This window comes from Notamacropus eugenii, chromosome 7 (assembly GCF_028372415.1).
Source record: "Notamacropus eugenii isolate mMacEug1 chromosome 7, mMacEug1.pri_v2, whole genome shotgun sequence".
Taxonomy (NCBI): domain Eukaryota; kingdom Metazoa; phylum Chordata; class Mammalia; order Diprotodontia; family Macropodidae; genus Notamacropus; species Notamacropus eugenii.
In genome coordinates, this window is record NC_092878.1 from 156636037 (window position 1) to 156661516 (window position 25480).

Sequence of the window (25480 nt, forward strand, 5' to 3'; positions counted from 1 at the left end):
AAAAATTTTATTATGGTGAGCCAGAGCTTGCTTCAGGGACCACAGAAAATCTGGAGTCTCGTTCCCACTCTGGGGCCACTATCCTCCCTTTTCCAGAGCTCCATGGAATCCTCATGCCTTTGCTACCATGCCTGGTTGAGGGTTTACTATTACTCCGTATCTCAGAGCTTTCCCCCTCCCCCAGTAACTATTCCATAAAGGCTTCTTGTCTTCCTTTATCACCATCCCTGTCCCTTCTGCTTTATCCCCACTGTTCAGACCTCCAGGGGGTGACAGGTATGGCGGGGTCATACTGAAGCCTCTGTCATGTTTCAACTCTTTCCAGTCATGGGGTATTCACTGCCTCCAGTTGAATAAAATCCTCTGCTAACTTACACTAAGATCCAACATCCTAAATCTCCACACAAAGACTCTCTTCAGATAGCTATGGAAACACCTTGGATCGGACTGATCTATTGGTACTAGGTTATCTCCACCACAATTCACCTCCTTCCTTCATTAAGACTTTCCGCTTTTCAATGGGTTCTATATAGCACTTCCAATAGCTGGGCAGAATTATATCAATTACCAGGAATTAATTCTCAGACCTCCAAAAGGGAAGGAGTCAAGATTGAAGCAGGTGGTTTCTGCCACCATGATTAAAGAGAAGTGCAGCTCTGTCTACACAGGAGCTAGATTAGATTATCAATGGATTAATCAATTGTCACACTAGCTTTATTTTACTGAAGCAGGCACAAGATTGGAACAGAAGCATGGATAAATACTTTATTGTGTAAGAGTGTGTGAATGGGAATTGTTCCAGATAAAAGTCATCGAAAATAAGGCTGCAATCAGGCATCAAGGATGTTCCACAGGCGTGCCCCTGAGTGCCTGGTAAGCAGAGGCCAGATGTAGCCAGGCAGAAGATACCTGTGAGAAGGTACAGATGAGTCCTGCCCACCCAACTTCCCTCCATGGACACAGCTGTGCTTGTTTCTAGCATCTTTCTTTGAGTGCTCCTACAGACATGTCTATGAACAGAGAGGCTGCGTGACACCATGGGTGGAGATGGCTTTCAAGACAGAGGGCACAAGTTGTGCCAATATATAGGAGAGATACTGAGCAAGGCTGTATCGCTTGCTCTGCTCTGACACTTTAAAGGTATCGGCAGTCTCCTCCTTTGGAGATTCATGATCTCACTGACACCATCATGACAAAAACGCAAGTTCAGCAATGTTCTCACGGTGATGGCCCCTTCTGATTTCCATGTCTTGGTAGGTTTTGACCTAATTGCTACCTGCTCTGACCTTGTACTGCCCACGTGGTACCATGACTTCCTTGGCAGACATTGGCAAAGGGACAAATGCTCAATAAACGTCAAGAGATCTGTATTATTACACACACAAAAATCTTAGGCAAAAATATCTGGGGCAAAAGTGAATTTCTTTCACCTAAAACTTTTAAAAGTGAGACCAACAAGGTCATCTTTTGTCTCAATTTTTACCTAGCTCTTAGTCGTTGAATAGGTGTTGCCTCAGACAAAATGAGACCTGGAAAAGACTTTAAGGCACATCTTGTGCCGCTGCCAGTCTTGCCCCTGGACTCCATTCGCTGGAGGAGTGAGGCTTGCCAGTCAAGAAATTGCTCTGGAGAACCAAGGGCCAACAAGAGAAACTGTGGCTTACTCGGGTGTTCTTACAGGACTTCAGGAAATCCCTTTGTCTTCCTGGGGTATCTGTAGCATGGGGGAGTAGAGTGTCGCTACAGCGACTCTTCCCTGACTCTTTTTGGCTTTTAGCACAGAACCTAAATGTTATGTATGACTTTGCACTTGTTCACAATGAAACTCATCTTCTACATTTCTGCCCATTCATAGCTTCAAGAGGTTTTCCTGTAACTTGGCATTTCAGTTCTGATAAGAACCTACTGCAAAATCCTGAGCAAATAATTCTGAGTCCAAGTCTTACAGAACAGATGTTTTTATTAAGGAGATCTGTTCTGTGAAGCTTGGATTCAATCAAAGGGCTGCACCTGAGGATGCAGAGGGCCATGTGTGGCCTCGAGGCTGCAGGTTCCTCACCTCCTAGATAATCTAATCCAACCTCACAGTTTTAGAGATGAAGAAAACGAGACCCTGGGAAGTGAAGGAACTGGTCCAAGGCCACACACAGGTTCTTTGGTCTTTTCTTTTTACCACATGTTATGCTGATTTATTGCTTTTTATAAAGTTAGCAAATTAGAAACTGATTTGTAATTGTTTTAAACTTTTTTCAGTTAACAAATAGAGGACAGAAAGTTGCTGTCCCGAGATGTGTTCCACAACGTAGCAAAAGACTTTCAAAGACGACAGGTAGGAGATAAGCCTTAGAACTTCTGAAGCCCGAAGAAGACGAGTAGTGTGCCTTCAAAGTAATTCTCAGACTTCTATGACACTTGGCAGCTAAACTCCTGGTACTTTATTAAGGTGTGTAATACGTGGTAGTAAATGAAATGTTCCAAAGACATCACTGAAGAAAGCCTGCACAAACAGAGCTAAATGATGACCCTGCTAGATGAACTTTTAAAGAGTTGATTTTAGATATATGATTTTAGATGATTGTGAAGCGCATATTAAAAGAGCAGCAAATTTGAAAGAAAAATAATTGCACTGATCAGGTTTTAAACATACATTTTTATTTTTTATAGTAAAAATAAAATATTTTATACTGATAGAAACAGTATGTACTACTGGTGGAAATAATGCAGAATGTTTCATGAAGGGTTGAAAAAGCACGTAACTATCTGACTGACAGTATTTAAATCCTTGAAAACGGTCAGAGCTTTATTACAGAATTAGCAATTGAAGAAAACACTGACATATGGAATAATAACAAGCTAACAATCATACAAATGACAGCTCAGTAATGCGTGTATAGAACAAAGAACTCAGGACTCTGTGCCAATTACTCCGACGAACTACCTCCAACGTCAATATTTAACAGCGCTTTGATTTTATCGTACAAGACCAGCACCAAGGCGCCACCGGTGCCTCTCAGGACATTGGAGAAGGCTCCACGGAAGAAAGCTGTTGGGCCTTCGTGTCTGTAGATCTTCGAGAAACAGTCCATGGTCCCTTGGTACTGTCGCTCAGCCTCGCCGCTCTGCAGCAAAACAAAGACCAGTCAGTATTTTCTGGCTAAAAGTTAAAACCTTTTAGACACTATCTATGTAATGGTTACAAGAATTATTTGGTTTTCAGTCAGGATAAGAATAATCAGCATTTTTCTTTCTGAAATATCATTTAACCGAGTTGCTTGCCCACAGGCAACTGTAACTTAAAGGTGGATCAGTAACTCGTCTCTCCTCCTGTAGAATTTCAGGCCCTCTTAGCAAAGGCTTCGTTATCCTGGTCCCGAAGGAAGCAAGAGGGACAAAGGAAATTGGAATCACAGCTTCATGTGAATTCACCCTGCCGTTCCTGTGACAGTGGGGCTGCTCCCCGGGCAGGTGGTCTGAAGCAGGCATTTCAGTACTCTGTGCCTTAACTAACAGGTGGACCAGGAACTTACAGTACTGGAAAGACCCCATACGTATCTGTTTTTCCTCATTCTGAAGATTTTAAAATACCAAAAATGGAAGCAGGAACAGCTTGGTGACTCGGATAGATGGCTGAGCCCAGAGTCAGGAAGACTCATTTTTGTGAGTTCAAATCTGTTTGACTCTGGGCACATCACTTCACCCTGTTTGCCTTGGTTTCTTTATCTGTAAAATGAGCTGGAGAAGGAAATGGCAAACCAACCACTCCAGTATCTTTGCCAAGAAAACTTTAAGTGGGGATCACAGACAATCAGAGACAACTCAACAACAATGATTTGCTAAGATTCCCCCTCCACGTTTCCACCCTTTTTGTATCATCGCGCTTTTCCCAGTCACGTAGGCTGAAAGCTTATTTTTTCTCCTTTTCTTCATTCACCTACTGCATCTCTAGTTCCCAGGCTCTCTCACCCAGACTGTACGAATGGCCTCCTTAGGCGGCCTCCCTACTCCCTCCTCTGGTCTTCTCCCCAATGTTGTCTTCTGAAAGCACAAGTCTGGCCAAGTTATTCCCTTGTTCAAAAACAGAATAAATACAAATCCTTTGGCTTTGCTTTCAAGGTCCTCTAAAGCCTGGGTCCACCTTCTCTCCCCAGAAGACTTTCATAGTTTTCTCTTCCATGCACTCCTCTTTGACCTCGTCCACCCTTCCTTTATCTCTGTGCACTTTAACAGGCCACATGGCATCCCCAGTGTCCAGAACGAATTACCCATTAACACAGACCCCTCTTCCTTCAAAGTCCACAAAGCCTTTCCCGAGCCTCCCCAGTTGACCTCAATTCTCCCTTCTTCACATTTCTATTTTCAGTCTGCCTGAACTGCTCTCCGTCAATTAATCAAATTTTAAACAGTGGGAAGTCAGGAAGATCTGAATATAAATTATGTAAATGTAGACAGTTCTAACTATGTGTAAGTGGACTGGACTGTCCACAGACCTCTACATAAAGTGATTTTTACCTTTTATATAACATGAATGTGCCTGCAGATGTGGGGAAGACAAGGAGGCAGAAGAGGGTAGCCCACTGATGGAGAGAGGAGGCTGAGGACAGAGAAGTGAGAACAAGAGGAGGGCAGAAGCATGGGGGTGGCCTTGGAGGTGGGGGGAGCGGGGTAAAGGTCTCTTATCTCAAGTCAAACCCCTCATTCAGCTCTAGGCGACCTCCTGCTCCCTCTTGGAGGAGTGTGAGAAGCACAGTACTGCATGGTAACGTTAACAGAGGTATTTTTTTGGAATGTGGATTTCTTTCAGAATTCTTTACATAAAGTTGAATTTGCATAATATGAATTTACATAAAGTGAGAAGTGTCAGTAATAGAAATCAAAATGTAAACCTAGCATTTGCTGTCTGTGTGACCCCTGGATCTTTGCTTCTTCATCTGTAAAATCACCATCAATAACACCTTTGGAACTCTCTCACAGGGTTATCAGGCTCCAATAAGACCATGCATGCCAAACTCTTTGCAAACCTCAAGTCCTATATAAATGTCCATTATTATATTGCGAAGCTGAATAGAAAAATGGGATGACCAGCAGCTTTGGAGTCAGAGGACCTGGGTTCAAATCTCAGCTCTGATACTTTGGTTAGGTCACAGGACTTGGAGCAGACACTGCTAAGGTCTCCTTGGCTCTAAATCTAGGATCTTGCTCTTTGTGCAGGTACATGCTGCTCCCCCAGGTTGCAAGCCCCTTGAAGGCAAGGATTTCCGTTGCTTTTAGGTTTGTATGCCCAGCTTGGTGAAACGAAATAGAAACATGTCATCCCTGACCCCAAAGCTCTTCCTTTCAGCACCAGCTCCTACCATGATGTAGTTCTGACTGCTCAGCTTTCTTCTACCAGAGTACCAGCTGATACTGCCTCCTTTCCATCCTTGCCACCAGTATTCCAGGCCCTCCTGCGCCCTGTTTCTGCTCTGCCTCTGAACACTGTGGCCCAGCAGAGACAGGGCTGCCCGTTTCTATCTCGGTCATGCTGTGACCAGTGCAGGGGACATTTCCACGCAGGCCACGACTCCTGCTTTCTCATTCTGGGTCCTTTTGTTCATCTTCACATCAATGCTCCACAGACATTCCACTGAGGCCTCCCACGCATTTTTAATGCAGTGTGGCTCTAATGCAGGGTCCCAGTTGTCTCTTGCACGTCTGGCCCATTGCTACCTTTTATGCCACTTCTCACAATGGGAATATGCTATGGTCTGTTTATGGCTAGCGTGTGTCACACCCTTTGGGTCATTGTAATTTTGCTTCCAAATATGGTGCCCTGGTTTTGGCATCAAAGGACCTGGATTCAGGTCACATTCTGTAACCATGGGTGAGTCACTCAGCCTAAGCCTCAGGCTGCTCATCAACAAGGTGAAGAAAATAATGTTTGCATCACCTACATCAGAGGGCTGTTTGAGTCAAGGACCTTGTAAATCTTAAAATAATATCAAAGTGTGAGTTAATAGTATTATTACAAGACTAGAAACTGTTCCTGTTCTTTTGGTCTTGGATGAACAGCTCTTTCCTGTTCTGAATTCACTGACAGATTATAAATGCCTTATTTTGTTTCAGTTTTAGACCCAAACTGCCAAGAGCCTGGCCTGAGTCAAGCCTACCTGATTAAAGAACATCTCATCTGTTTAATCTAAATTCATGACAACAGCAAAAATAAAGTCAAATACCTGCATCATCATCCGTCTCCTGACTGTGTCAAAGGGATACGACAGTATTCCAGAGCAGGATGTCACCACTTGAGCAATTAAAAATGACACAAGGAATGGGATCTCCTTTGGATTTGGTAATAAGCCCTAGTGAGGAAAGGAGCTATTTATATTTAGTAATGGTTTAATTTCTGAAAAAACCTAAATTTCGCATCAAAGGACAAATCTTATAAAATATAAAGGTAAAAAGAGGACCTACTCACCCAAACTGTTGAAACTGTGAACTGTAAAGCAAGAGGGAAAACAACAGGAGCCTGGAGGCCCAGGTGACCCATGGGCACATTATTATGGGTTAGGAGCGCTGTCAGTAGGTGCTGAGATCCAGCAGTTGGCAGGTGGCTGGGGGCACCCATGCACTGTCCTTTGTGGAGAGTGGACCTGGCTTTGCTTGCTTTAATGGCACTTGGAGCCAGAGGCAGCAGAATGGTGAGTTTTCAGGCAGCTGCTGCCATGACCATTATAAAAAGCAAAGCTGCTGAGCTGGCACAGAAGAGACCTGGGCACCCAGTGGAGGCCAGAGGGGAAGAGGGTGATGGGGACGCGACAGTGCCCACGGTATGGAACCTGAAGGCTGGAGGACCTGAGACCCAATCTAGTCTCAGACAATGACAAGTTGTGGTACCCTGGGTAAGTCACTGAACCTGTTTGTCTCAGTTTCCTCATCTGTAAAATGGGCATCATAATAGCATTTACCTCCTAAGGTCCTTGTGAGAATAAAATGAAATCATATTTGTAAAGTGCTTTGCAAACCTTTTTTGTTTGTACACATTATTATTATTAAGAAAGGAAATAACAATTACTACTGCTATAAATAGGTTCCCAGTTATATTAAAATCCTAAAATAAAGAGGTTGAAACCACATAAAGGACAAATCAGCTAATTTTAACTATGCAAAAAGAGGATACCACAGACAAATTAAACACAAAGACATAATGGGTGAAAAAAACCCTTTCACTGCAAGCAGCCTCTTCTACAATCATCTATCCTGATACGTACTGATTTGTCACAAGCCTTTGGAGACAAAGCTAGGAAAGGCAAACAGCAGAACAAGGACTTGTGATATGTTATATTTTCCTTTCTCTTTTTTTTGTTAAACACTTCCAAATTCCATCTCATCTGGTTTGGGCCTATCTCAGGATTTCTGTCATCTCTGATTGAGAGCAACGAGAAAACGCTGGCGAATCCCCCTCACACGCCTTCTGAGGACATTTGGCTTGTCTCATTGCAGCTGATACTGTCATTCTGACTAAGCATACCTAATGAAAGTGCTAAAGTTTAGGCCAACTCACAAAAATAAAGTTAATGGAGGAACACAATGAGAAAATTACCTTAATTGTGTCGTAACATCCAAAATAAGAGGCTCGATACACAATGATACCCTGCACAGAAACACCAAAACCTCGGTACAAACCAGTGATGCCATCAGATCTGGCGATCTTGACAAGGCAGTCCCCTAAACCTTTGAACTGCCGCTCGTCAGGACCTACAATGAAGCATAGTGTTTCCTATTAAGCAACACATAAATTATAATGAGAATTAGCCAAATGGCTTTTTTAAACCTTAATTTATAATATAAAAGTCTACATCTCGAATTTTTGAACTGCAGCTTAACAAGCAATCTAGTAAAAAAACAAAAGGGTTAACGTAAGATTTCTAACAGTATTTTTAAATAATTTTTATCTACAATGTTAATAAGTAATAAAATAAAACCTAAATTAAGGTACTGTAATCTTAGACAGGAGAAATAAAAGATCACCCTGTTCTCCAGTACACAGTCAGGAGCCACTGAATGGGAAGTCTATTCTTGACCTCAAGGAAGGATTTCTTCACAAATAAAACAAAACTCACAGGGTAGCCAGACCTCGGGGAGATCTAGTGTAGCCTCCTCATTCTGAACTTAAGGAAACCAGGAAGAGGATGGGAGGAGTCAGTGACTTGCCCAAAGTCAGAAGAGGACTGTGACTCCAAGGCCAATGACCACAGCGCAAACGAGTGGTCTTTGAATTTCGTATTAGCAAAGCTATTTTTTCCCTTCAATTAGAGACACTTGGCATATAAAAATCACTACTAATAAATATAGAATGGATGATTACAAAATAAAACGTCAAGTATAATCAATTTTCAGAAGCAGAGAAACATAGCAAGATCTTAAAAAGGGGATACGTAGTGGGTCACATTTTTATTTCTTACAAAATTTCAATAGAACTTGTGTAGCTCATTTCTGTATCAGTTCTAATATTTAAAAGGAAAGAACTTCTACTTCCCAAAAACATATTTATAGCAAAACTTGGCATAAAATAGTTATCAGTACAAAAATTAGACCTCTCCCCAAATATCAGTCTTACATTACAGAGGGGATATAATTTATATGCCTTTTTACTAAAAAAAAGAACATATTAAAGTAAGTTCAACTATCTTTAATATTTTAACGTTTATAATTTTAAAGAACAGCTTAACAAAATTTATCAACATAACATTTATTTTAGGTCAAAATTTAAAAATTATAGTGTACTTGGGTATTGACAATTGTCAAACTCATTTATATAGTCACTTAATATTTGCAAGTCAAAACATATGAAACCAAATTTGAACAAGGATTTATGGGTTAATATGTTGTAAATTCAGAGTATTTTTTAAGATGTCTACAAAATCATTTTACTTTTTTGATGCTAGAAAGGGAAAATTTTCATAATAGGTATTTTAATTACTAAATGTTAGGTTAACTGGAATATAATTCTAAATCTATCCATAATACATTATTTGACTTTCACAGTAATGTATTTGTATGTGTGTGTGCATGTATGTTTATTACATTAAACTCAACTGAATCAATGTTTGAAAATATCGTATAAGTAGATCTGGCTTCCACTGATAATTCCATTGCCTAATAAATAAGTGGCTTGTTTTTCATATGGCTACTGGCCTCACAAAACAGCTGGAACATCAAAAGAATGTTAAGCCTGGCAAAAAGGTACATTTGTTAATCTTTTTTGGTTCATAGTTAATGAATTTTTTTAAGGAAAATAAAAGACAGCAAGTTACACAGAGGCATACTATTAGCTCTTACTAGAGAAACCAGTTAAATAAAAGGTTGGGAACCGAAATGTCTGGAAACATACAGAGTTGTACCTCTGCTGCATTTTCTGTATAACTCTCTGTCTCTCTGTCTCTGTCTCTGTCTCTGTCTCTCTCTCTCTCACAAACAGACACAGACATGACTCCTGCCATTTCCCAAAACGCCTCACCTTTTCCAATATCAACCCCTAGTCGAGTTCGGGCAAAATCTAATGGATAGACCACACACAGGGATGTTGCGCCAGCTGCTCCACCTGAAGCCAGATTAGCCAAAAACCACCTCCAGAACTGAAATATATATTAATGATAAAAAGTTAAAACAAGCTCTGAGAGAAAACTTTTAAATGTATACTAATAAAAACTTAAAGCAGATTCATAAGACAAACAACCAAGTTCAACAATTTTAACTTTTCACACAATGATACTTACAATAGATTGTATTATATAATAAACAATTTAATTGTAACACTTACTATACTAGCATTTCTCAAGAGCTTTATCTTATCTCTTTGGTTTTTACAACACTCCTGTCACTCATTTACTAAGTAATAAGGAAATTGGTGTTGGGAGTTTAGACTTTCCTTATTTCCAGATGTTTGCTAATGATACCATAAATGATAATTAAATTTCACATAGTGCTTTTACCAGTTTGCACCGTTTTTTTATGTATTAACTTCAATTTTACAAAAGTCGTATGTTTGAGGCAGGATTTGACCCTAGTGGCTTCTCACTCCAAAGTCGTCCTGTGCTGGATCCACTATGTTATCTAAATGCCATAGATGTCCTTATGTGAATCAAAACCCAAGTTCTGTCTCCAAGAAATATTTTCCACATACCTATTACTTTAATATTCCAGAATCTAGACACTAGCAGATTTTTAGCTAAAGGTGGTTGCCTGGCCCGAGAGATGGATGTGTGCTTGATGTGGAATCAGAAAAGAGCCTGGCTCACAGGCCGGCTTGGCCACTTCCCTCCACGTGGCACTGGACAAATGACCTACCTAGGGAACCAACCTAGTTGTATGCCTTGTTTCCTTTTTCTGTAAAACTGGAGGATGGACTAGAGAAGACCTCTGAGGTTTCTCTTTTATATCTAAATTGACAGTATCAATGTTTCAAACCTTATGCTTCAAAGGTTCAATCCACTACTTATAACTTCTACGTTTCACAAGACAAGTCTGAAATATTTTAATATATTTTTCATTGTAGTAATTCTCATTAGTTTTGATATTCTGATAGATGATTATATATAATATGTTCAAGTCCTGAAAGAACACTAGAGTGATCTATAATATGAAAGTTCATAAAATACATAATGGCATATGTAAAGAAAATGTGTCTTCTTGGTCCTAACAACTTTTCTTTGAAACTTTAAAAATCCAAAGTCAGGATGGCTTTATGCATCAAATTACTGTGATATTAACTCAATCAAAGAGGCATTCCCACCTGATAGGGGTGCCAGGGTGAAGAGTATTGTTTTAGTTACAGTAACAGGGATGGGATGATAGGGAAACCTCTACTCCTCATAAAAAGAGCTTTAAAATAATATTTTTTTACATAATTTTAAAAAAACTTACTCAATTTTTATTTAAATATTTTAACTATAAAAGAATTGCATCTGGGTTAAAAAAATCCATGAACTATCAGACTTATGTTAAGAGACTCCGAAGACTTGAAACATTAAACACATAAATGCTGGCATAGCATTAATTAGATATAATAAATGCTAGCTATTATATGTAACAGAGATAGGGACAGGAGACTGGACTTGTGATTTCTTGATCTAAAGCAGGGGTGGGGAACCTGTGGCCTTTCGACCGAGTCCAAGTTTTACAGAACAAATCCTTTAATTAAGGGGATTTGTTCCGCAAAGTTTGGATTCAGTCAAAGGGCTGCTCTTGAGGACCTAGAAGGCCACATGTGTCTTTGAGGCCTCAGGTTCCCCACCCCTGGGAACATATACAGATGAGACAATTCCCTTTGCCAGCGTGGGTCACCACCTTTCTCTGCTGGTCTTGCCTCAGACACTCTCTTGGCCTCAGTTTCTTCCTCTGTAAATGGTGATCTATTCCCACTTCAGAGATTTGTGGTGAGGATCAAATGGGATAAAACATGGACACTGCCTTTCAAACCTTCAGTGCTCTATAAAAGCCAGCAATGATTCTTATTAGAAAGCATTCAAAGGTTAAGTGACCTGTCCAGGGTCATACAGAGACTAGACTTGAACCGAGGCCTTCCTGGCTCTGAGGCACATCAAAAGCTCATTGTATGAACAGCATATAAGAACAGAAGTCATGTAACTGATGCAAACCTTGCCTTTTAGGACTTAAGCATCCTCTTCATTCTCTCACATCTAACAAACATGTGAAATATTTTAAAGAATGTTAGGGATATTAAAATAGAATTACCTGTTTATCTTTGTTAACTCCTGACATGAAAATCTGTTTGTATTTGTCTTTGAAAGCGAAGTTCAGAGCTTGGGTTGGAAAATATCGAATGACATTTGCCAAATTGCCACGCCAATAACTGAAAAAACCTTTTAAGAGAAATTATTCTAATTATAAATTTATATTATGAATCCCAAAGTCTGGATGATGTTTTACATGGAAAAGCTCAAATGTAATTCAGAAACAAAACAAGAGCCCAGGTCAACTCAGTACTGGAGGGGCAGCAGAGGGAGGGGGCACCATAGGCCAGAGACCAGAGCTGTAGTGGACCCTCAGGAGACTGCAAAAGGAGCTGCAGCCTAATGGCCAGCCACCCCTTCCAAATGAGAAATGAGAGCAGCCCCCACTCTAGCCAAAAGGGTGAGAGCAGCTCAAGCACAAAGCTACAAACTAAGATTTAAAGCTGAAATCAAACACAACATGGACCAAGAGAAAGCCAAGAGGGAAACTAGAAAAAATATTGCCACAATAACTAGTCAAGTCTCACAGGAGACCAAAAAAGGCTTGGTTCCAAGAACTACAAAAACTGTTGGAAAAAAGAAAGAAATTTAATTATAAGTAAAATTAAGAGTCAAGAAGAAAAATGGAAAGAAGCTTAGAAAAAGAACAGTTTAGGAAAGAAGGTAGAAAAACTTATCAATGTAGGTAAATACCTTGAAAAACAACAGATCAAAAAGAACTTAATGACTCCATGAGACAACAAGAAATACTGCACAAAATCCAAAATTAAAAAAACAAAACTACATCCCAGAATAAACTCTAAGGTATCTACAAACAAAAGTAAGAATCATCAGACTCCATGAAATGTGTGACTAAACAAAAACCTTGGACACTCCAGCTGAAGAAAATATTAAAGAAAACTGTCTGGATTGATTAGAATCAGAGGGCTAAGTGAGAAGAGAGAGAATCTGCTGGTCACCAGCTGAAAAGCATCTCACACTGAAATCCAAATGGTCACAGCTAACATCCAGAATTGTCAAGCCAATTATTACCACAAGAGCACCTTACCAGTATCCAGCAAAGAAGTACCCCAGTACAACTTAGGAAAATAAAGGTAATTCTACAGAAGAACAGACATGAAGCAGAGATGCGTGCTAAAGAACAGAGTAGAAACTCTGAAATGCAAGCCTGGAAAGTCAAGAGAAACACCAATAATTTAATCTGCTACTAGGTCCATTCCCAGAGATAATTAGGAAAAGGACCTACGTAATGTTCACAGCAGCTGGAAATGGAGCAGCTGAACAAGTGGCAATCATGACTGCCATGGAACACTACAAGAAATGACGAGCTCAATGGCTTAGGAAAAGTGGCAAGACTTGCATAAAATAATTGAGGGAAATGAGCAGAGCCATGACATCATGTACAGTAACAGCAATATGTATAGAACAACAGCAGTAGTACTTTAAGAACAACTTAGAGCAAGTAAGTCATTTTGACTGTTATAAACACTTAAATGATCTACAAAGGACTATGAAGGAAGATGTTACCTGCATCTAGAGAAAGAAATGATAAACGGAAGTGTACACAGAATGTTTTCACCCCCATCCCCACCCCCATACGTATTTATGTCCAGTGGTAGCCGTGTGCGTGTGCATGCAAGAAGAAAAGTAATTTACATGAAAACCTGATTATTTAACAGGAACAGCACATCGTACGTAACAGATCTGCAGTGTCACGCACCATCATTTTTTTATTATGCTATGCTATGGGAATGCTTGTTTTATTCTATAAGTTTAAAGTTAAGTTAAGAAACCCCAAAACAAAGGGTCAAAGAACAAACAAAGCAACAACAGGTAACTAGAGAAAATGACAACAAGGAGATGACACACAAACCAAAACTTCTGGGAGGAAGTCAAAGTCAGATGTTAAAAAGGGAAAAATTTATACCTCTAAGCAATTTCTTCATGAAAGGAGAGAAAGAACAAATCACGTGAGCACAAAAATAGAAAATTTAAAAACCAAAGTTTATCAAACGATGAGCTGTTTCTTTTAATTATAACATAAATTAGCTAAAATTTGATTTTAAAATATTATAAGTCCCAACAAATCAAGATAAAATAAGGAAAATCGTTACAAACTATGCAACCCAATTATACACTGTTAACTCCAATGAAATGGATGTATATTTATAAAATACCTAGATTACAGAACAAAGTGTTAAGGAATTTATATAACCCAAATGGCAACAAAAATTGATAAAGTCATAAGGAGCCCCACTCCCCAAAGAAAAAACCCACTAGAACCAAGATGGATTGACAAATAAATCGTATTAAATAGTAATAGAATGATTCATAGAATAATAATAGATAAGAAAAATAAACAATAATTAATTCCATAATTACATAAATTGTTTACACACATAAGAAGAGGTCCTACCATAACTCTCTCTAGGACGCAGATTTAGCAATAATGCCTAAAGGAAGACATGAAACACAGAAACCCACAGACCAGTATCTCTAATGAGTATCAACACAAAATTAGTCAAATATTTGTAAAGTGGCTATACAAGAAAAAACTAAAGAGATATTACACCCTGTCATCAGGATCGATCCACACCAGGGATGCAGAGTTGGGAAATGTTAACACTGTGGGCAGCTAGGTGGAACAGTGGACAGCGTGCAGGGCCTTGAGTCAGGAAGACTCATCTTCCTGGCATCAATCAGTGTTCACTAACAGTGGTAGAGAGGGGCTCTTTTCACTTAGAAAAATTTCAGTCTTGCCATCACCTCAAAATATTATAATAAAATGTTTCCCCCCTCTTCTTTTCTTGTTGTGACATGATGCGCATGAACCAGTAATAAAAACTAAAATGCTGCAGTACATCTTCATGCACTGCATTATGGAGTTTTAAAACTGCATCACTGTGAGTTTAAAGCACTAAAAACAACTACTTGACTTCTGTTGTAGCTTGAAAACTGCCACAGACAATCTGTAAATTAATGAGCATGGCTGCCTTCCAGTAAAACTTTATTTATGGCCGCTGAAATTTTAATTTACATAATTTTCACATGTCATGAAATATTCTTTCAATTTTTAAAAACCCTTAAAAAAAACCTTTTATTCTGAACTTAAGAAAAAATAAAACAAGCATTTTGATAAAGCGGAAGAGAAAAATTGAGGATTACACTTGAAATTGCAGTTCCATTATGCACAACTTGCTACTCCTCTCATAACTGATTTTTTCCCCAATTGTTAAAAAACAATTAAAAACCATTCTTAGTTGGTGGGCAGCAGGTCAGAGCTGTCCTCCATGTGCCAGTCTGCCAACCTCTGCTGTTCAGTCATGTCTGAGTCTTCATGACCCCATTTGGGGTTTTCTTGGTAGAGACACTGGATTGGTTGGCCATTTTCTTCTCCACTTCATTTTACAGATGAGGAAATTGAGGCAAACAGGGTGAAGTGACCTGCCCAAGGTCACACAGCTAGGAAGTGTCTGAGGCTGGATTTGAACTTGGAGTCTTCTTGACTTGACTGTGCCAACTAGCTGCCCAACCCTGCTATTGACTATCATTACCAAAATCCCTAATGAGCACTGACATGCAAAAAATTAAATAAAATATTAGTAAAGAGGCTACAGCAAGATATAAAAAGATAACAGTCATGATCTGGCTGTACTTTTCATCAGAAATGCTGGATTGTTCAATATTAGAAAACTGTCAACACAATTGGCCATATGAATATTGGCCATATCGCTAGTGACTCACTGGATAAAGCACTAGTCCTGAGTTAACATCTGGCCTCAGCACTTAAAAACTGGGAGCTCATGAGCAGATCACTTAACTCCCCTGTGCTTCAGCTTTCTAAACTGCATAATGGGAATAACAACGCTCTCTGCTTAAGTATCAAATAACATAATATTTATAATAAGCGCTTAAAACAAAGCCCCGCACATAGTAGGTGCTTAATAAATGCACGTCCCATTCCCTTAGTAACAAATGCCCCATGATTACGCCAGAAGATGCAGAAAAATGTCTGACAAATTACAATCATTTGTTAAAATAAGAAAAGTGGGAAAACATAACAAAAGGACTTCCTTAATCTGTCTAAAACTAAGGACCAGGACACTGATCAAACTAGGAAGGGGATGTTTTAAACAACTTCATGAAATGACTGCAAAATGCATTTGGAAAAACAAGAGCTAGAATGTGGATGAAACGATTAAACTACATTACAGAGAAAAAGTCATCAAAACCATCTGGGGTTGGTTAAAGAAGAGAGAGATCAATGGAGCAGACTAGACAAGGGAGACTCAGAAATAACACAACTCAATAACCCAGTGTTTCATAAAGTGGAAAAAAAACTGCCTAAGAAAAAAATCTCTGATAAAAACTGCTGGGAGAACTGGAGAGCAGTCTGGCAGAAATTAGGCTTAGATATCATATCCCCTTACACGTGACCTTTAAAGATTACACTGTATAAAAAATGAGAAGATCTGCAGTTGATAAATCTCTCACTGCTATGGGCAGGAGATGTATTCTTAACCAAACAAGAGATAGAGGTAATTAGCTATTTGACTAATTGAAACCAAAAAGCTTCTACACAGACAAAAATGTATGCACCTAGGATAAAAAGGGAAGTGGTGGAATAGGAAAGAAAACCCTTTGGATCAAATTTCTCTGATAAAGGTTTGGTATTTAAGATACACAAACAATTTCTATACTCACATATGTACATGTGCATATGTATATATGTACATGCACATAAATGAGACTAAGTCATTCCCCAATGGAAAAGGGGTCAAAGGATATTAACAAACAGTTAGAGGAGGACTGAAAAGTAGGAATGAAAAGTATTCACAACCATATGAAAAACTAAATCCTTACTAGTAAGAGAAATGCAAAACAAAACAAGCCTGAGGTTTTTCCGCACATCCCCCAAACTGACAAAAATGACGATAGCCAATGTTGGAGGGGTTAGGGAATGACAGGCATGCTAACACGTTGTGGAGCTGGGAAACGACAGCAAAGCCATTCTGGAAAGCAATTTGGAATTAAGCCAATAGAGTGCCTAAAATGTCCATACCCTTTGAACCAGAACCATTGATAAGAAGAAAGTCCCCATATACTCCAAAATAGCTAAGAACTGGAAACAAAGTACATGCTTGTCAATTAGGGAATGGCTGAACAAACTGTGGTATGAATGTAATGGAATGTTATTATGCTATAAGAAATGATATGTGTGATGAAAACAGAGAAGCATGGAGATATCTATATGAACGGATACAGAGAAAATCAAGCAGAGCCAAGAAAATGTTATACAGTAACCCCAACAACGTAAATGGAAAGAAATACACACAAAAAAGTAAATGTAACAAAATTACAAACACCCATCAGAATTTGAATGAAGAAGTATGAAAGGAGACCCCCAGATAGCTGGTCTGCAGGTGTTACACAATCTACCTGTTTTCACACTTTTTCAATGTTATTGATCAGTTGTGCTATTTTTTTTTCAGTCTAAAAAATACTGTTACATGAGATGGCTTTCTGGGAGGGGTAGGAAGAGGGATGCTAGGGATTATGATGATGACCACAGAAACAGAAGATGTAACAAACTTACCCTTCAAACAAAATCTAAGTACTGGCTAAAATTATATAATCTAAGCACTAGCATTACCTATAACGGGGATAAATCAGAAGTCTTTCCAGCAAGGTCAGAGTTAAACAAGCATGTCTGCTTTCGCCACTACTGTCTGATATAGTGCTAGATCTATTAGCTATTGCAATGAGAAAAAAGTGGAAAACACACACAGGCAACGAGGAAATGAAGCTGTCACCTTCTGCAGCTGATTTGATAGTTTACTTAGGAAATCCTAGTCAACTAAAAAATTAACTGAAACAATTCCATTCAAGTTGCAGGGTATAAAATAAATCCACACAAAATCAGCATTTTTACATATTATCAACAAAACTCAACAGGAAGTGATAGAGAAATTCCATTTACAATAAGTAATGTATAAAATATTTGGGAATCTAAATTATAGGCTCTTTATGCAGCAGTTTTAATTAGCCATCTCAGGACGGTGTCTCAAATACAGAAAGAAAAGGCTGGGAAGAGCTAAAACAGGTGACAGAAAATGCATCCAAGGGTCATGCCCTGAACTCGAAGCAATCACTCATGTTCTCCATCTCAGAGCCATTTTATTGTTGCTTTACACAGTTGCATTACCGAAAAGCAAACAGCAGCAAATCAGAACCTGGGGAGCGGCTACAAGAGAAGCACATTCAGAGCCACAAGACAGAGCAAAGGTGATGAAGAAAGGGTGGGATCTAGCGTTCTTAGGAACAGCTCTTAGTCATCCAGAAAAGGTTACCATGTTCCACAAACTATGATTAAGGACGCACAGCACATTTTAGAAAGTTTCCATCCCAAATGGTTCAAATGATAATAAAGGCTATGCTCAAAGAAAGAATTCTCAAACATGGAGAAAGTTCTCTCACGTACTTAGAGTCATCAGATAAATGCAGAAGACTGTTCAGTTTTTCTGACAGAACCATAAAATTACAGAATTAGAAAAAAGCCAACCTTAGAGTAGCTTTTTTTTTATTTTGGGGGGGGATCCACAGTTTCTTCTGGCAACTTTATAAAGGCTGTAACTCCCTTCTCAGAATAATGTTTTTAAATGCATAAAACAAGTTATATTATACATAATATACATGGAATATATACATCATATAATTAAATAATTAAGTGAAAGGCTAATCAAATTGTGGAATAGTAAAAGTATAACACTGGGAGACCTTAATGTACTCTTTTCAGATAGATAAATCTAACCAAAAGATAAACATTAAAGATGGTTAGGACTTGAAACAACTTAATTTAAAAAAAGGGAGAGCATAGATCTACAGTAATTTCTGAATAGGAATAAAAAAGAGGTAATACATATTTCTTAGCTGTTATGAAACCTTCACAAAAAATTACTATGTGTTAAGGCATGATATATATATATCTCACAAGTGCAGAAAAGCAAAAATATTAAATGCATCTTTTAACAATGATTCAATAAAACTACATTCAATAAAAGGCCTTTGAAGATTAGATGAAAAACTAAATGGAAACTAAATAACTTAACGTTAAAGAATGGGTGACTCAAAGAACAAAGCATAAATCAGTTTCATTAAAGATAATGACAACAATAAGAAAACATACCAAAATTTGTGGGATACAGTCAAAGCAGTACTTAGGGGAAATTTTATTTCTCTCAATGCTTACATCAAATAAAAGACAGAAACAGAAGATTAACAAACTGAACATACAACTTAGAATTGGCTTTTTTAGCCCCCCAACAAATTAAAAATTCCTAATCAAATATTAAAATAGAAGTCCTGAAAAATCAAAAGAGAGATCAACAACACTGAAAGTTTAAAAAACTCACCAAATTAACAAATAAACTAGAAGCTGTTGGAAAAATAAATAAGAGAGATAAACCATTGGCAAATCTGACTTTGAAAAAGAAAGAAAACCAAATTACCAGTATCAAATATTAAAAAAAGATGAATTCATAACCAATGAAGGTAAAATAAAAGCAACTACTAGGAACATTTTGCCCAACTAAATGCAAACATTTTAGATATAATACTATCAAATAGGCTACAAAAATGTATTAGAAAGATTATACAATATTACTACGATGGTTGTGTACCAAGAATATAGAGTAGATTCAACATGAAGATAACCATTAATAAAAACATGCTAATATAAATAATAAAAACCACATGATAGGAATAGATACTGAAAAGGATTCTGATGAAATCCAACATTCATTTCCATGAAAACTCTAGAAACTATAGGAATATAAAGGAGCCTTTCCTTTATATTGTAAATAGTATTTATCTGAATCCAATAACAAACATATGTAACTGAGAAAAGTGAGAGGCCAACCTTTTAAGATCAGGGGAAAGCAAGGATGCTCATCATCACATTTTATTTAACATCATGCTAGAAATGCTAACTTATAGCAAAAAGACAACAAAAGGAAATGAAGGAAATAAACATAGGCAAGAAGGGAACAAAATAATCACTTTTGCAGATGATATATATGATAACGTGCTTAAAGAACCTAGGAGTAAACAAATTAATTTTTTTTCTTTTTTTAAAATTTATTTATTTATTTAACTTTTAACATTCATTTTCACAGAATTTTGGGCTCCAAATTTTCTCCCCCTTGTCCCCTCCCCCCACCCCAAAACACCAAGCATTCCAATTGCCACCATCACCAATCTGCTCTCTCCTCTATCATCCCTGTCTGCCCTTGTCTCCATCCTCTCCTCTGTCCTGTAGGGCCAAATAACTTTCTCTACCCCTTTACCTGTATTTCTTATTTCCTAGTGGCAAGAACAGTACTCGACAGTTGTTCCTAAAACTTTGAGTTCCAACTTCTTTTCCTCCCTCCCTCCCCACCCCCTCCCTTTGGAAGGCAAGCAATTCAATATAGGCCAAATCTGTGTAGTTTTGCAAATGACTTCCATAATAGTCGTGTTGTATAAGACTAACTATATTTCCCTCCATCCTATCCTGCCCCCAATTAGTTCTATTCTCTCTTTTGATCCTGTCCCTCCCCATGAGTGTCGACCTCAAATTGCACCCTCCTCCCCATGCCCTCCCTTTCATCATCCCCCCCCACCCTGCTTATCCCCTTATCTCCCACTTTCCTGTATGAAACAAATTAATTAAAGTAATTAATAACCTGAGCAAAGTTGCAGGATATAAGAGGAATTCACATAAATTATCAGCCATTCCCCTGCAAAATCCACAAACTACTGAAACAATAAAATATTTGGGAGTGTACATATCAAGATTCACCAAAGAACTATATGAATCTAACTATAAAACTTTCTTTGTAGAAATAAAAATGGACTTAAATAACTGGAGAGACATTACATTCTCAGGGGCAGCCAATATAATGAAAATGACAATAATGCAAAGATGAATTTACTCAGTGCTGTGCTGATGTAGAAAATATTATCATCAAATTGATATGGAGGAACAAAATATCTAGAATCTCAAAAGAAATAATGAAAAAAAGTGGGAAGGAGAACCCAAACTTCACAGAATAAATCCCCTTAATAAGAGGATTTGTTCTATAAAACTTAGACTCAGTCAAAAGGCCGAACCCAGGACCCAGAAGGCCACATGTGGTCTCCAGGTCACAGGTTCCCCACTCCTGCCTGCTAACCTAACTGTGGTATGTGAATGTGATGGAATGTTCTCATGTCATAAGAAATAAGTGAAATGGACAATTCATGGGAAACTGGCAAAACCTTTATAAACTGATGCAGAGCCAAGAGAGCACAAGTAAGAGAACAATACAGGTAAGAACAAAATTAAAGAAAAAATAAACTTTGAAAGACTTTAAAACTTTGATCAATGCAATGATAAAAGTCCAAGGAATGAAAATGAAATGTCACTTCCTGACAGGGGATGAACTTAAAACTTAAAACAAATCATGCATTTTTGGACATGGCTCATGGGGGAATTTGTTTTGCTAGACTGTTCAGACACACACAGAGGGTTTTGTTTAATTACTGAATGGTAGCCGGGGAAAATGAAAACAATAAACTTAAAAAACATAAAAATAAAATGCATGTACTACACAGGAGACAAAATATATTGAAATATTATTAATACAATATTAAAAGAACAAGTTTACTGACCCCAGATTAGAGCCATGGCTTAACAGACTATTTAATCTAGCCCCCTTATTTTACACATAAGGAAAAGGAAACCCAATAAAATTAAGTAACTCTCAGGCTGTCTTTTCAATACACCACACTGCATACCTTTTTGTATCTAACTCTGTAAAATGACCATGTTGGTCTGGATGGCTTTGAGGGAACCTTTAAGAAAAAAAGAATACTTGATTTGGAATCTGAGGGCTTGGCATTGAATCCTAACTTTGCCACGGTGTGACCTTGGGCAAGTCACGGCCCCACCCACTCTAGTTCTGGGCATTCGCTTACAAAAGAAAGCTGGGCTGGATTAGATGATTTTGAAGTTCCTTTCCAGTTTTCTATCTGGAAGACCTGGACTGGAGCCTTGCAACTACCACTCACAACAAACCTCCTCTTTTCTCCTCAAGCTTCCTATGTGACACTGCTGCACCCACCTTCTTAACTGAGAACCTCACTTGATCTCATACTTTACTGAGATCACCAAGAACCCTTAACCCCAGCCGCTCCTGTCTTCTCCAGCAGACTGCCCCACCGTCGGCCCTACTATGTCTGGACTTTTTCATTCTCTCCCTATTTTTCTGCTGGTTACTGACCTGCCTACAAACACACTGGTTTCTTCCTTCCTCTAAAAACCCTTCCTAGGATCCTATCATGCCCAAGAGCTATTTTTCTCCATCTTCCTCTTCTCAGGTAAACCCCTTGAAAAAGTCAGCTATGATTAGTGTATGTCTACTCAGTAAGTCTTCCAACCTCCTCATGGGACTGAAACTGCCCCTTCAAGGTTGGGCATCAGCCCTTAATGTATGAGTCTAAAGTCTCTTCTCTCCTCTTCCCTCTTGGCAGCACCTTCTCCTCTCTGCTTTCTGGGACTAGGATTGCTTTTGGGGTGCTCTGTCCACTTCTCCTCCTTCCTTTTTACACACCCTCCTGTAGTCTTCTAAAGGGTCAATGATCATCTCTAGTCCGAGGATTCTTGGTCCCAATCCTGAGCTCCAGGCCCATATCACCAACTTCTCATTGGACATTTTGAACTGTATGGTCCTGGAAGCACCTCAGGCTCAGAATGTCCAAAGCAGAACTCATCATCTCTCCCTGCAAACCATCTCTCTTCCAAACAATTTCCAGAGCACCACTCCCCTCCTCTTAGTCACTTTGGTTCAGACCTCAGTCAGGCAGTGAGGTAGCAAAGTAAACAGAATGCTAAACCTTTAGTCTGAAAGACCTTGGATACCCCTCCAAAATAGCCTCCACTTAGCTGCCAACGTGACCTTCTTCAAGTGTTAAGACATATCACCCCTTTACTTGATAAACTCCAGACTCCTTATAACTTCTACCACCAAACATAAAGTTTCTATTTAGTATCACTAGGCCTTCACCAACCAGACCCCGCCCTCCCTCCCCTGCCAGGCTTCTTACCCTCCTGCCTCCCCTCCATGTACTTTCTGACCTAAGAACACCAGCCTTCTGGCTGTTCCTCATACTCAATGATTCACCTCCAGTTTACAAGCCTTTGCCCTGAATGTCCCCCAGGGTGCAAGGTTCTCCCTCCTCTCCCTGGCCTCTCGAGACCCAGCTCAGCTCAAGGCCTTTCTCAGCCCCCTGCCTCTCTTCCATGGAGGGCCTTTCCTCCCTGGCTTCAAATACAAATACCTTTTTATTTACGTATTTGTTGTTGTTCAGTCTCTCTGATTCCTAAGAGCTTTCTTGGCAGAGACACTGGAGTGGTTGGCCATGTCCTTCTCCAGCTCCCTTTATAAATGAGGAAATGGAGGTGAACAGGGTTCAGTGACTTGCCCAGGGTCACCCAGTTAGTGTCTAAGGTGGGATTTAAGCTCAGATTTCCCTGACTCCAGGCAGGGCACTCTTAGGTCCCTAAGATCCCAAGTTTGCTCCCCATTCCTGGGCTTGGGCTAGATAATCCAGAAGGTCTCTTTCCAGCTCAAACAGTAGATGAGGGGCTACTGTTCTTCCTCCCAAATGACCCTATATTTAACTACTTTGCATATATTTGCATTTATCCACTTTTATTGCCAAGAAATCACTGAACTTCATCTTCATACCCTTGGCCTCAAGGGTCATATGACTGAGTTCATCTATCCCAAGGAGGCCAGAGACAAGAAGAAAGGCTCCGCATATACCCAAGTATGTGCAGTGTTTTACATAAGGGCCCAAACCTGAACTCATCAACCACACAAGCTTTCTGAGTGAACTAAAAATGCCCTTTCCTGTGTCAGCAACTGTAGGACCACAGGAGGCTGATCTTCCTGTTTGTGGCCACCAAAGGACAGGCAGCCTGGGACCAGACAGCCTTGAGTAGTGGGACTTCTCTTGTCTTGGTACCCTACCGACATGAACTATGTAGGGGAAACACAGAAAGCCTGGGATTGTAGTTCCAACTGATGCTTCGCCCCTTATGTTGCCTTACTGTATTTACAACTTAGTCAATGGAGAAATTTCTTTTCTCATGCTATGGATAAACACATATGGAGCCGTAAATCTGAGGGACACGGACATCCTCAGTTGGGATTATTCTAAAAGATATAAAACACTTTTCATTTTTTTATCAGTCAGTCGGAATTGAAGCGCTGGCTCTGTGCATGCGTGTGTCTGCCAGCTTTAAGTGAATACAAGCTATTAATTTATATGCCACCTAGCCTGTTTGCCCCTTTTAAACCAACTTTCATGTCCAACATACATGCATACTCAGATACACACATGCATGTGCATATGTATCTAGACACAAGACATGCCTTATGTAAAAATATGCATTTACATACATAAAGATACACGTCTTATATAAAAACATGCCTATTTATATGTAGGTATGAAGACAATCTATATGTAAAAATGCATATATACGTATAGATTACACATGCAGATAGACATATACACACAAAGATATAGACGTTATATAAAACATACATATTTACATACAGACATGGTTTACATATAAATAGGCACATACAGAGATTATACAGAGACGTACGCAGAGAGAGACATCCACACACACGCATTTGCACGCGTGGGGCTGCACGGCGTGGTGTACGCAGCAGTAACGCGGGAGGGGCCTGTGGGAGGTGGGCACGGCGGGCATGCCCACCATACAAGGAATGACCCACGTGAGACGCCTGGAGCCCCGCGGCCCCACGTGCGCGCCGTGACGTAGCAGCCCCGGGCCCGCCCCTCCCCGCGCCCCGGGCCCGCCCCTCCCCCACCTCCCCCGCCCCGGGCCCTACCCTGCTCCCGCGGGATGCGCACGAGGCAGTCCACGATGCCCTTGTACCGCGCCTCGGGGCTGATCTGCTTGGACGACGCCTGCACCTGCAGCAGCAGCTTCACGCGCTCGATGGGCGCCACGGCCGTCTTGGACACGGCGGCCGCGACGCCGCCCACCAGGAGGTCCCTGCCGAAGGACGCCAGGTCCAGCAGCTGCTCCTGCTGCTTCTCGGGCTCACCCTGGCCCTTGCGCTTGGCCACCATGGCTCGGCGGGGCTCCGGGGCTCTGGGGCGAGCCGGCGGCGGAAGGGCGGACGGACGAAAACGGCCTCCGCTCAGGCTTCGCACGGCCGGGAAGAAGGCGCACGCCGCGGCGGGACAAGGCCGCGCAGGCGCACAAGAAGCTTGGCTGCGCCGCCGCGCAGGCGCCTCCAACCGCCTGCCTCGCTCTGGCGTCGCGGGAGCCACGTGGCCTGAGGCATGCACGCGTGCGAGGGGCGGACGGGGCAATGGCGGGGGCGGGGAGAGGGTGACTTCTTAGGAACGAAGACGCCGCCAAACCCCTCCTTTAACCGGGAGTAAGCGGGGGGAGAGGGGGAACTGAAGGGCTTTCTAAGAAGTCAGGCCGCACGTGTAAGGAGTTTGAAGCTACAGGTTTCCCTCCTTCCTCCAATGCTGCGCCAGGGCCGGTGGTAAATATTTAACAACCTTCTCTCCTCCCCATGTCCATGCACCAGCCAAGCTCGTGCACACACCGCGCACGCGCACACAGCAGGCACGCTCACCAGCCAGGCACGTGCGCACACCACGCATGCGCACACAGC

The 25480-nt window shown here is 40.3% G+C and overlaps 1 protein-coding gene across 1 annotated transcript; it reads right to left on the reverse strand.

The window, feature by feature from the left end:
• Positions 1 to 2630: 2630 nt before the first annotated feature.
• SLC25A31 (solute carrier family 25 member 31) lies at positions 2631 to 25411 on the reverse strand. The gene is made up of 6 exons (XM_072624613.1): positions 24677 to 25411; positions 11734 to 11861; positions 9497 to 9614; positions 7580 to 7734; positions 6213 to 6338; positions 2631 to 3119 (listed from the first exon to the last, which is right to left on the reverse strand). Exons 1-6 carry the CDS (start codon positions 24918 to 24920, stop codon positions 2922 to 2924), a joined length of 969 nt encoding a protein of 322 aa, XP_072480714.1. The 5' UTR covers positions 24921 to 25411; the 3' UTR covers positions 2631 to 2921.
• Between the last annotated feature and the right edge of the window lie 69 nt (positions 25412 to 25480).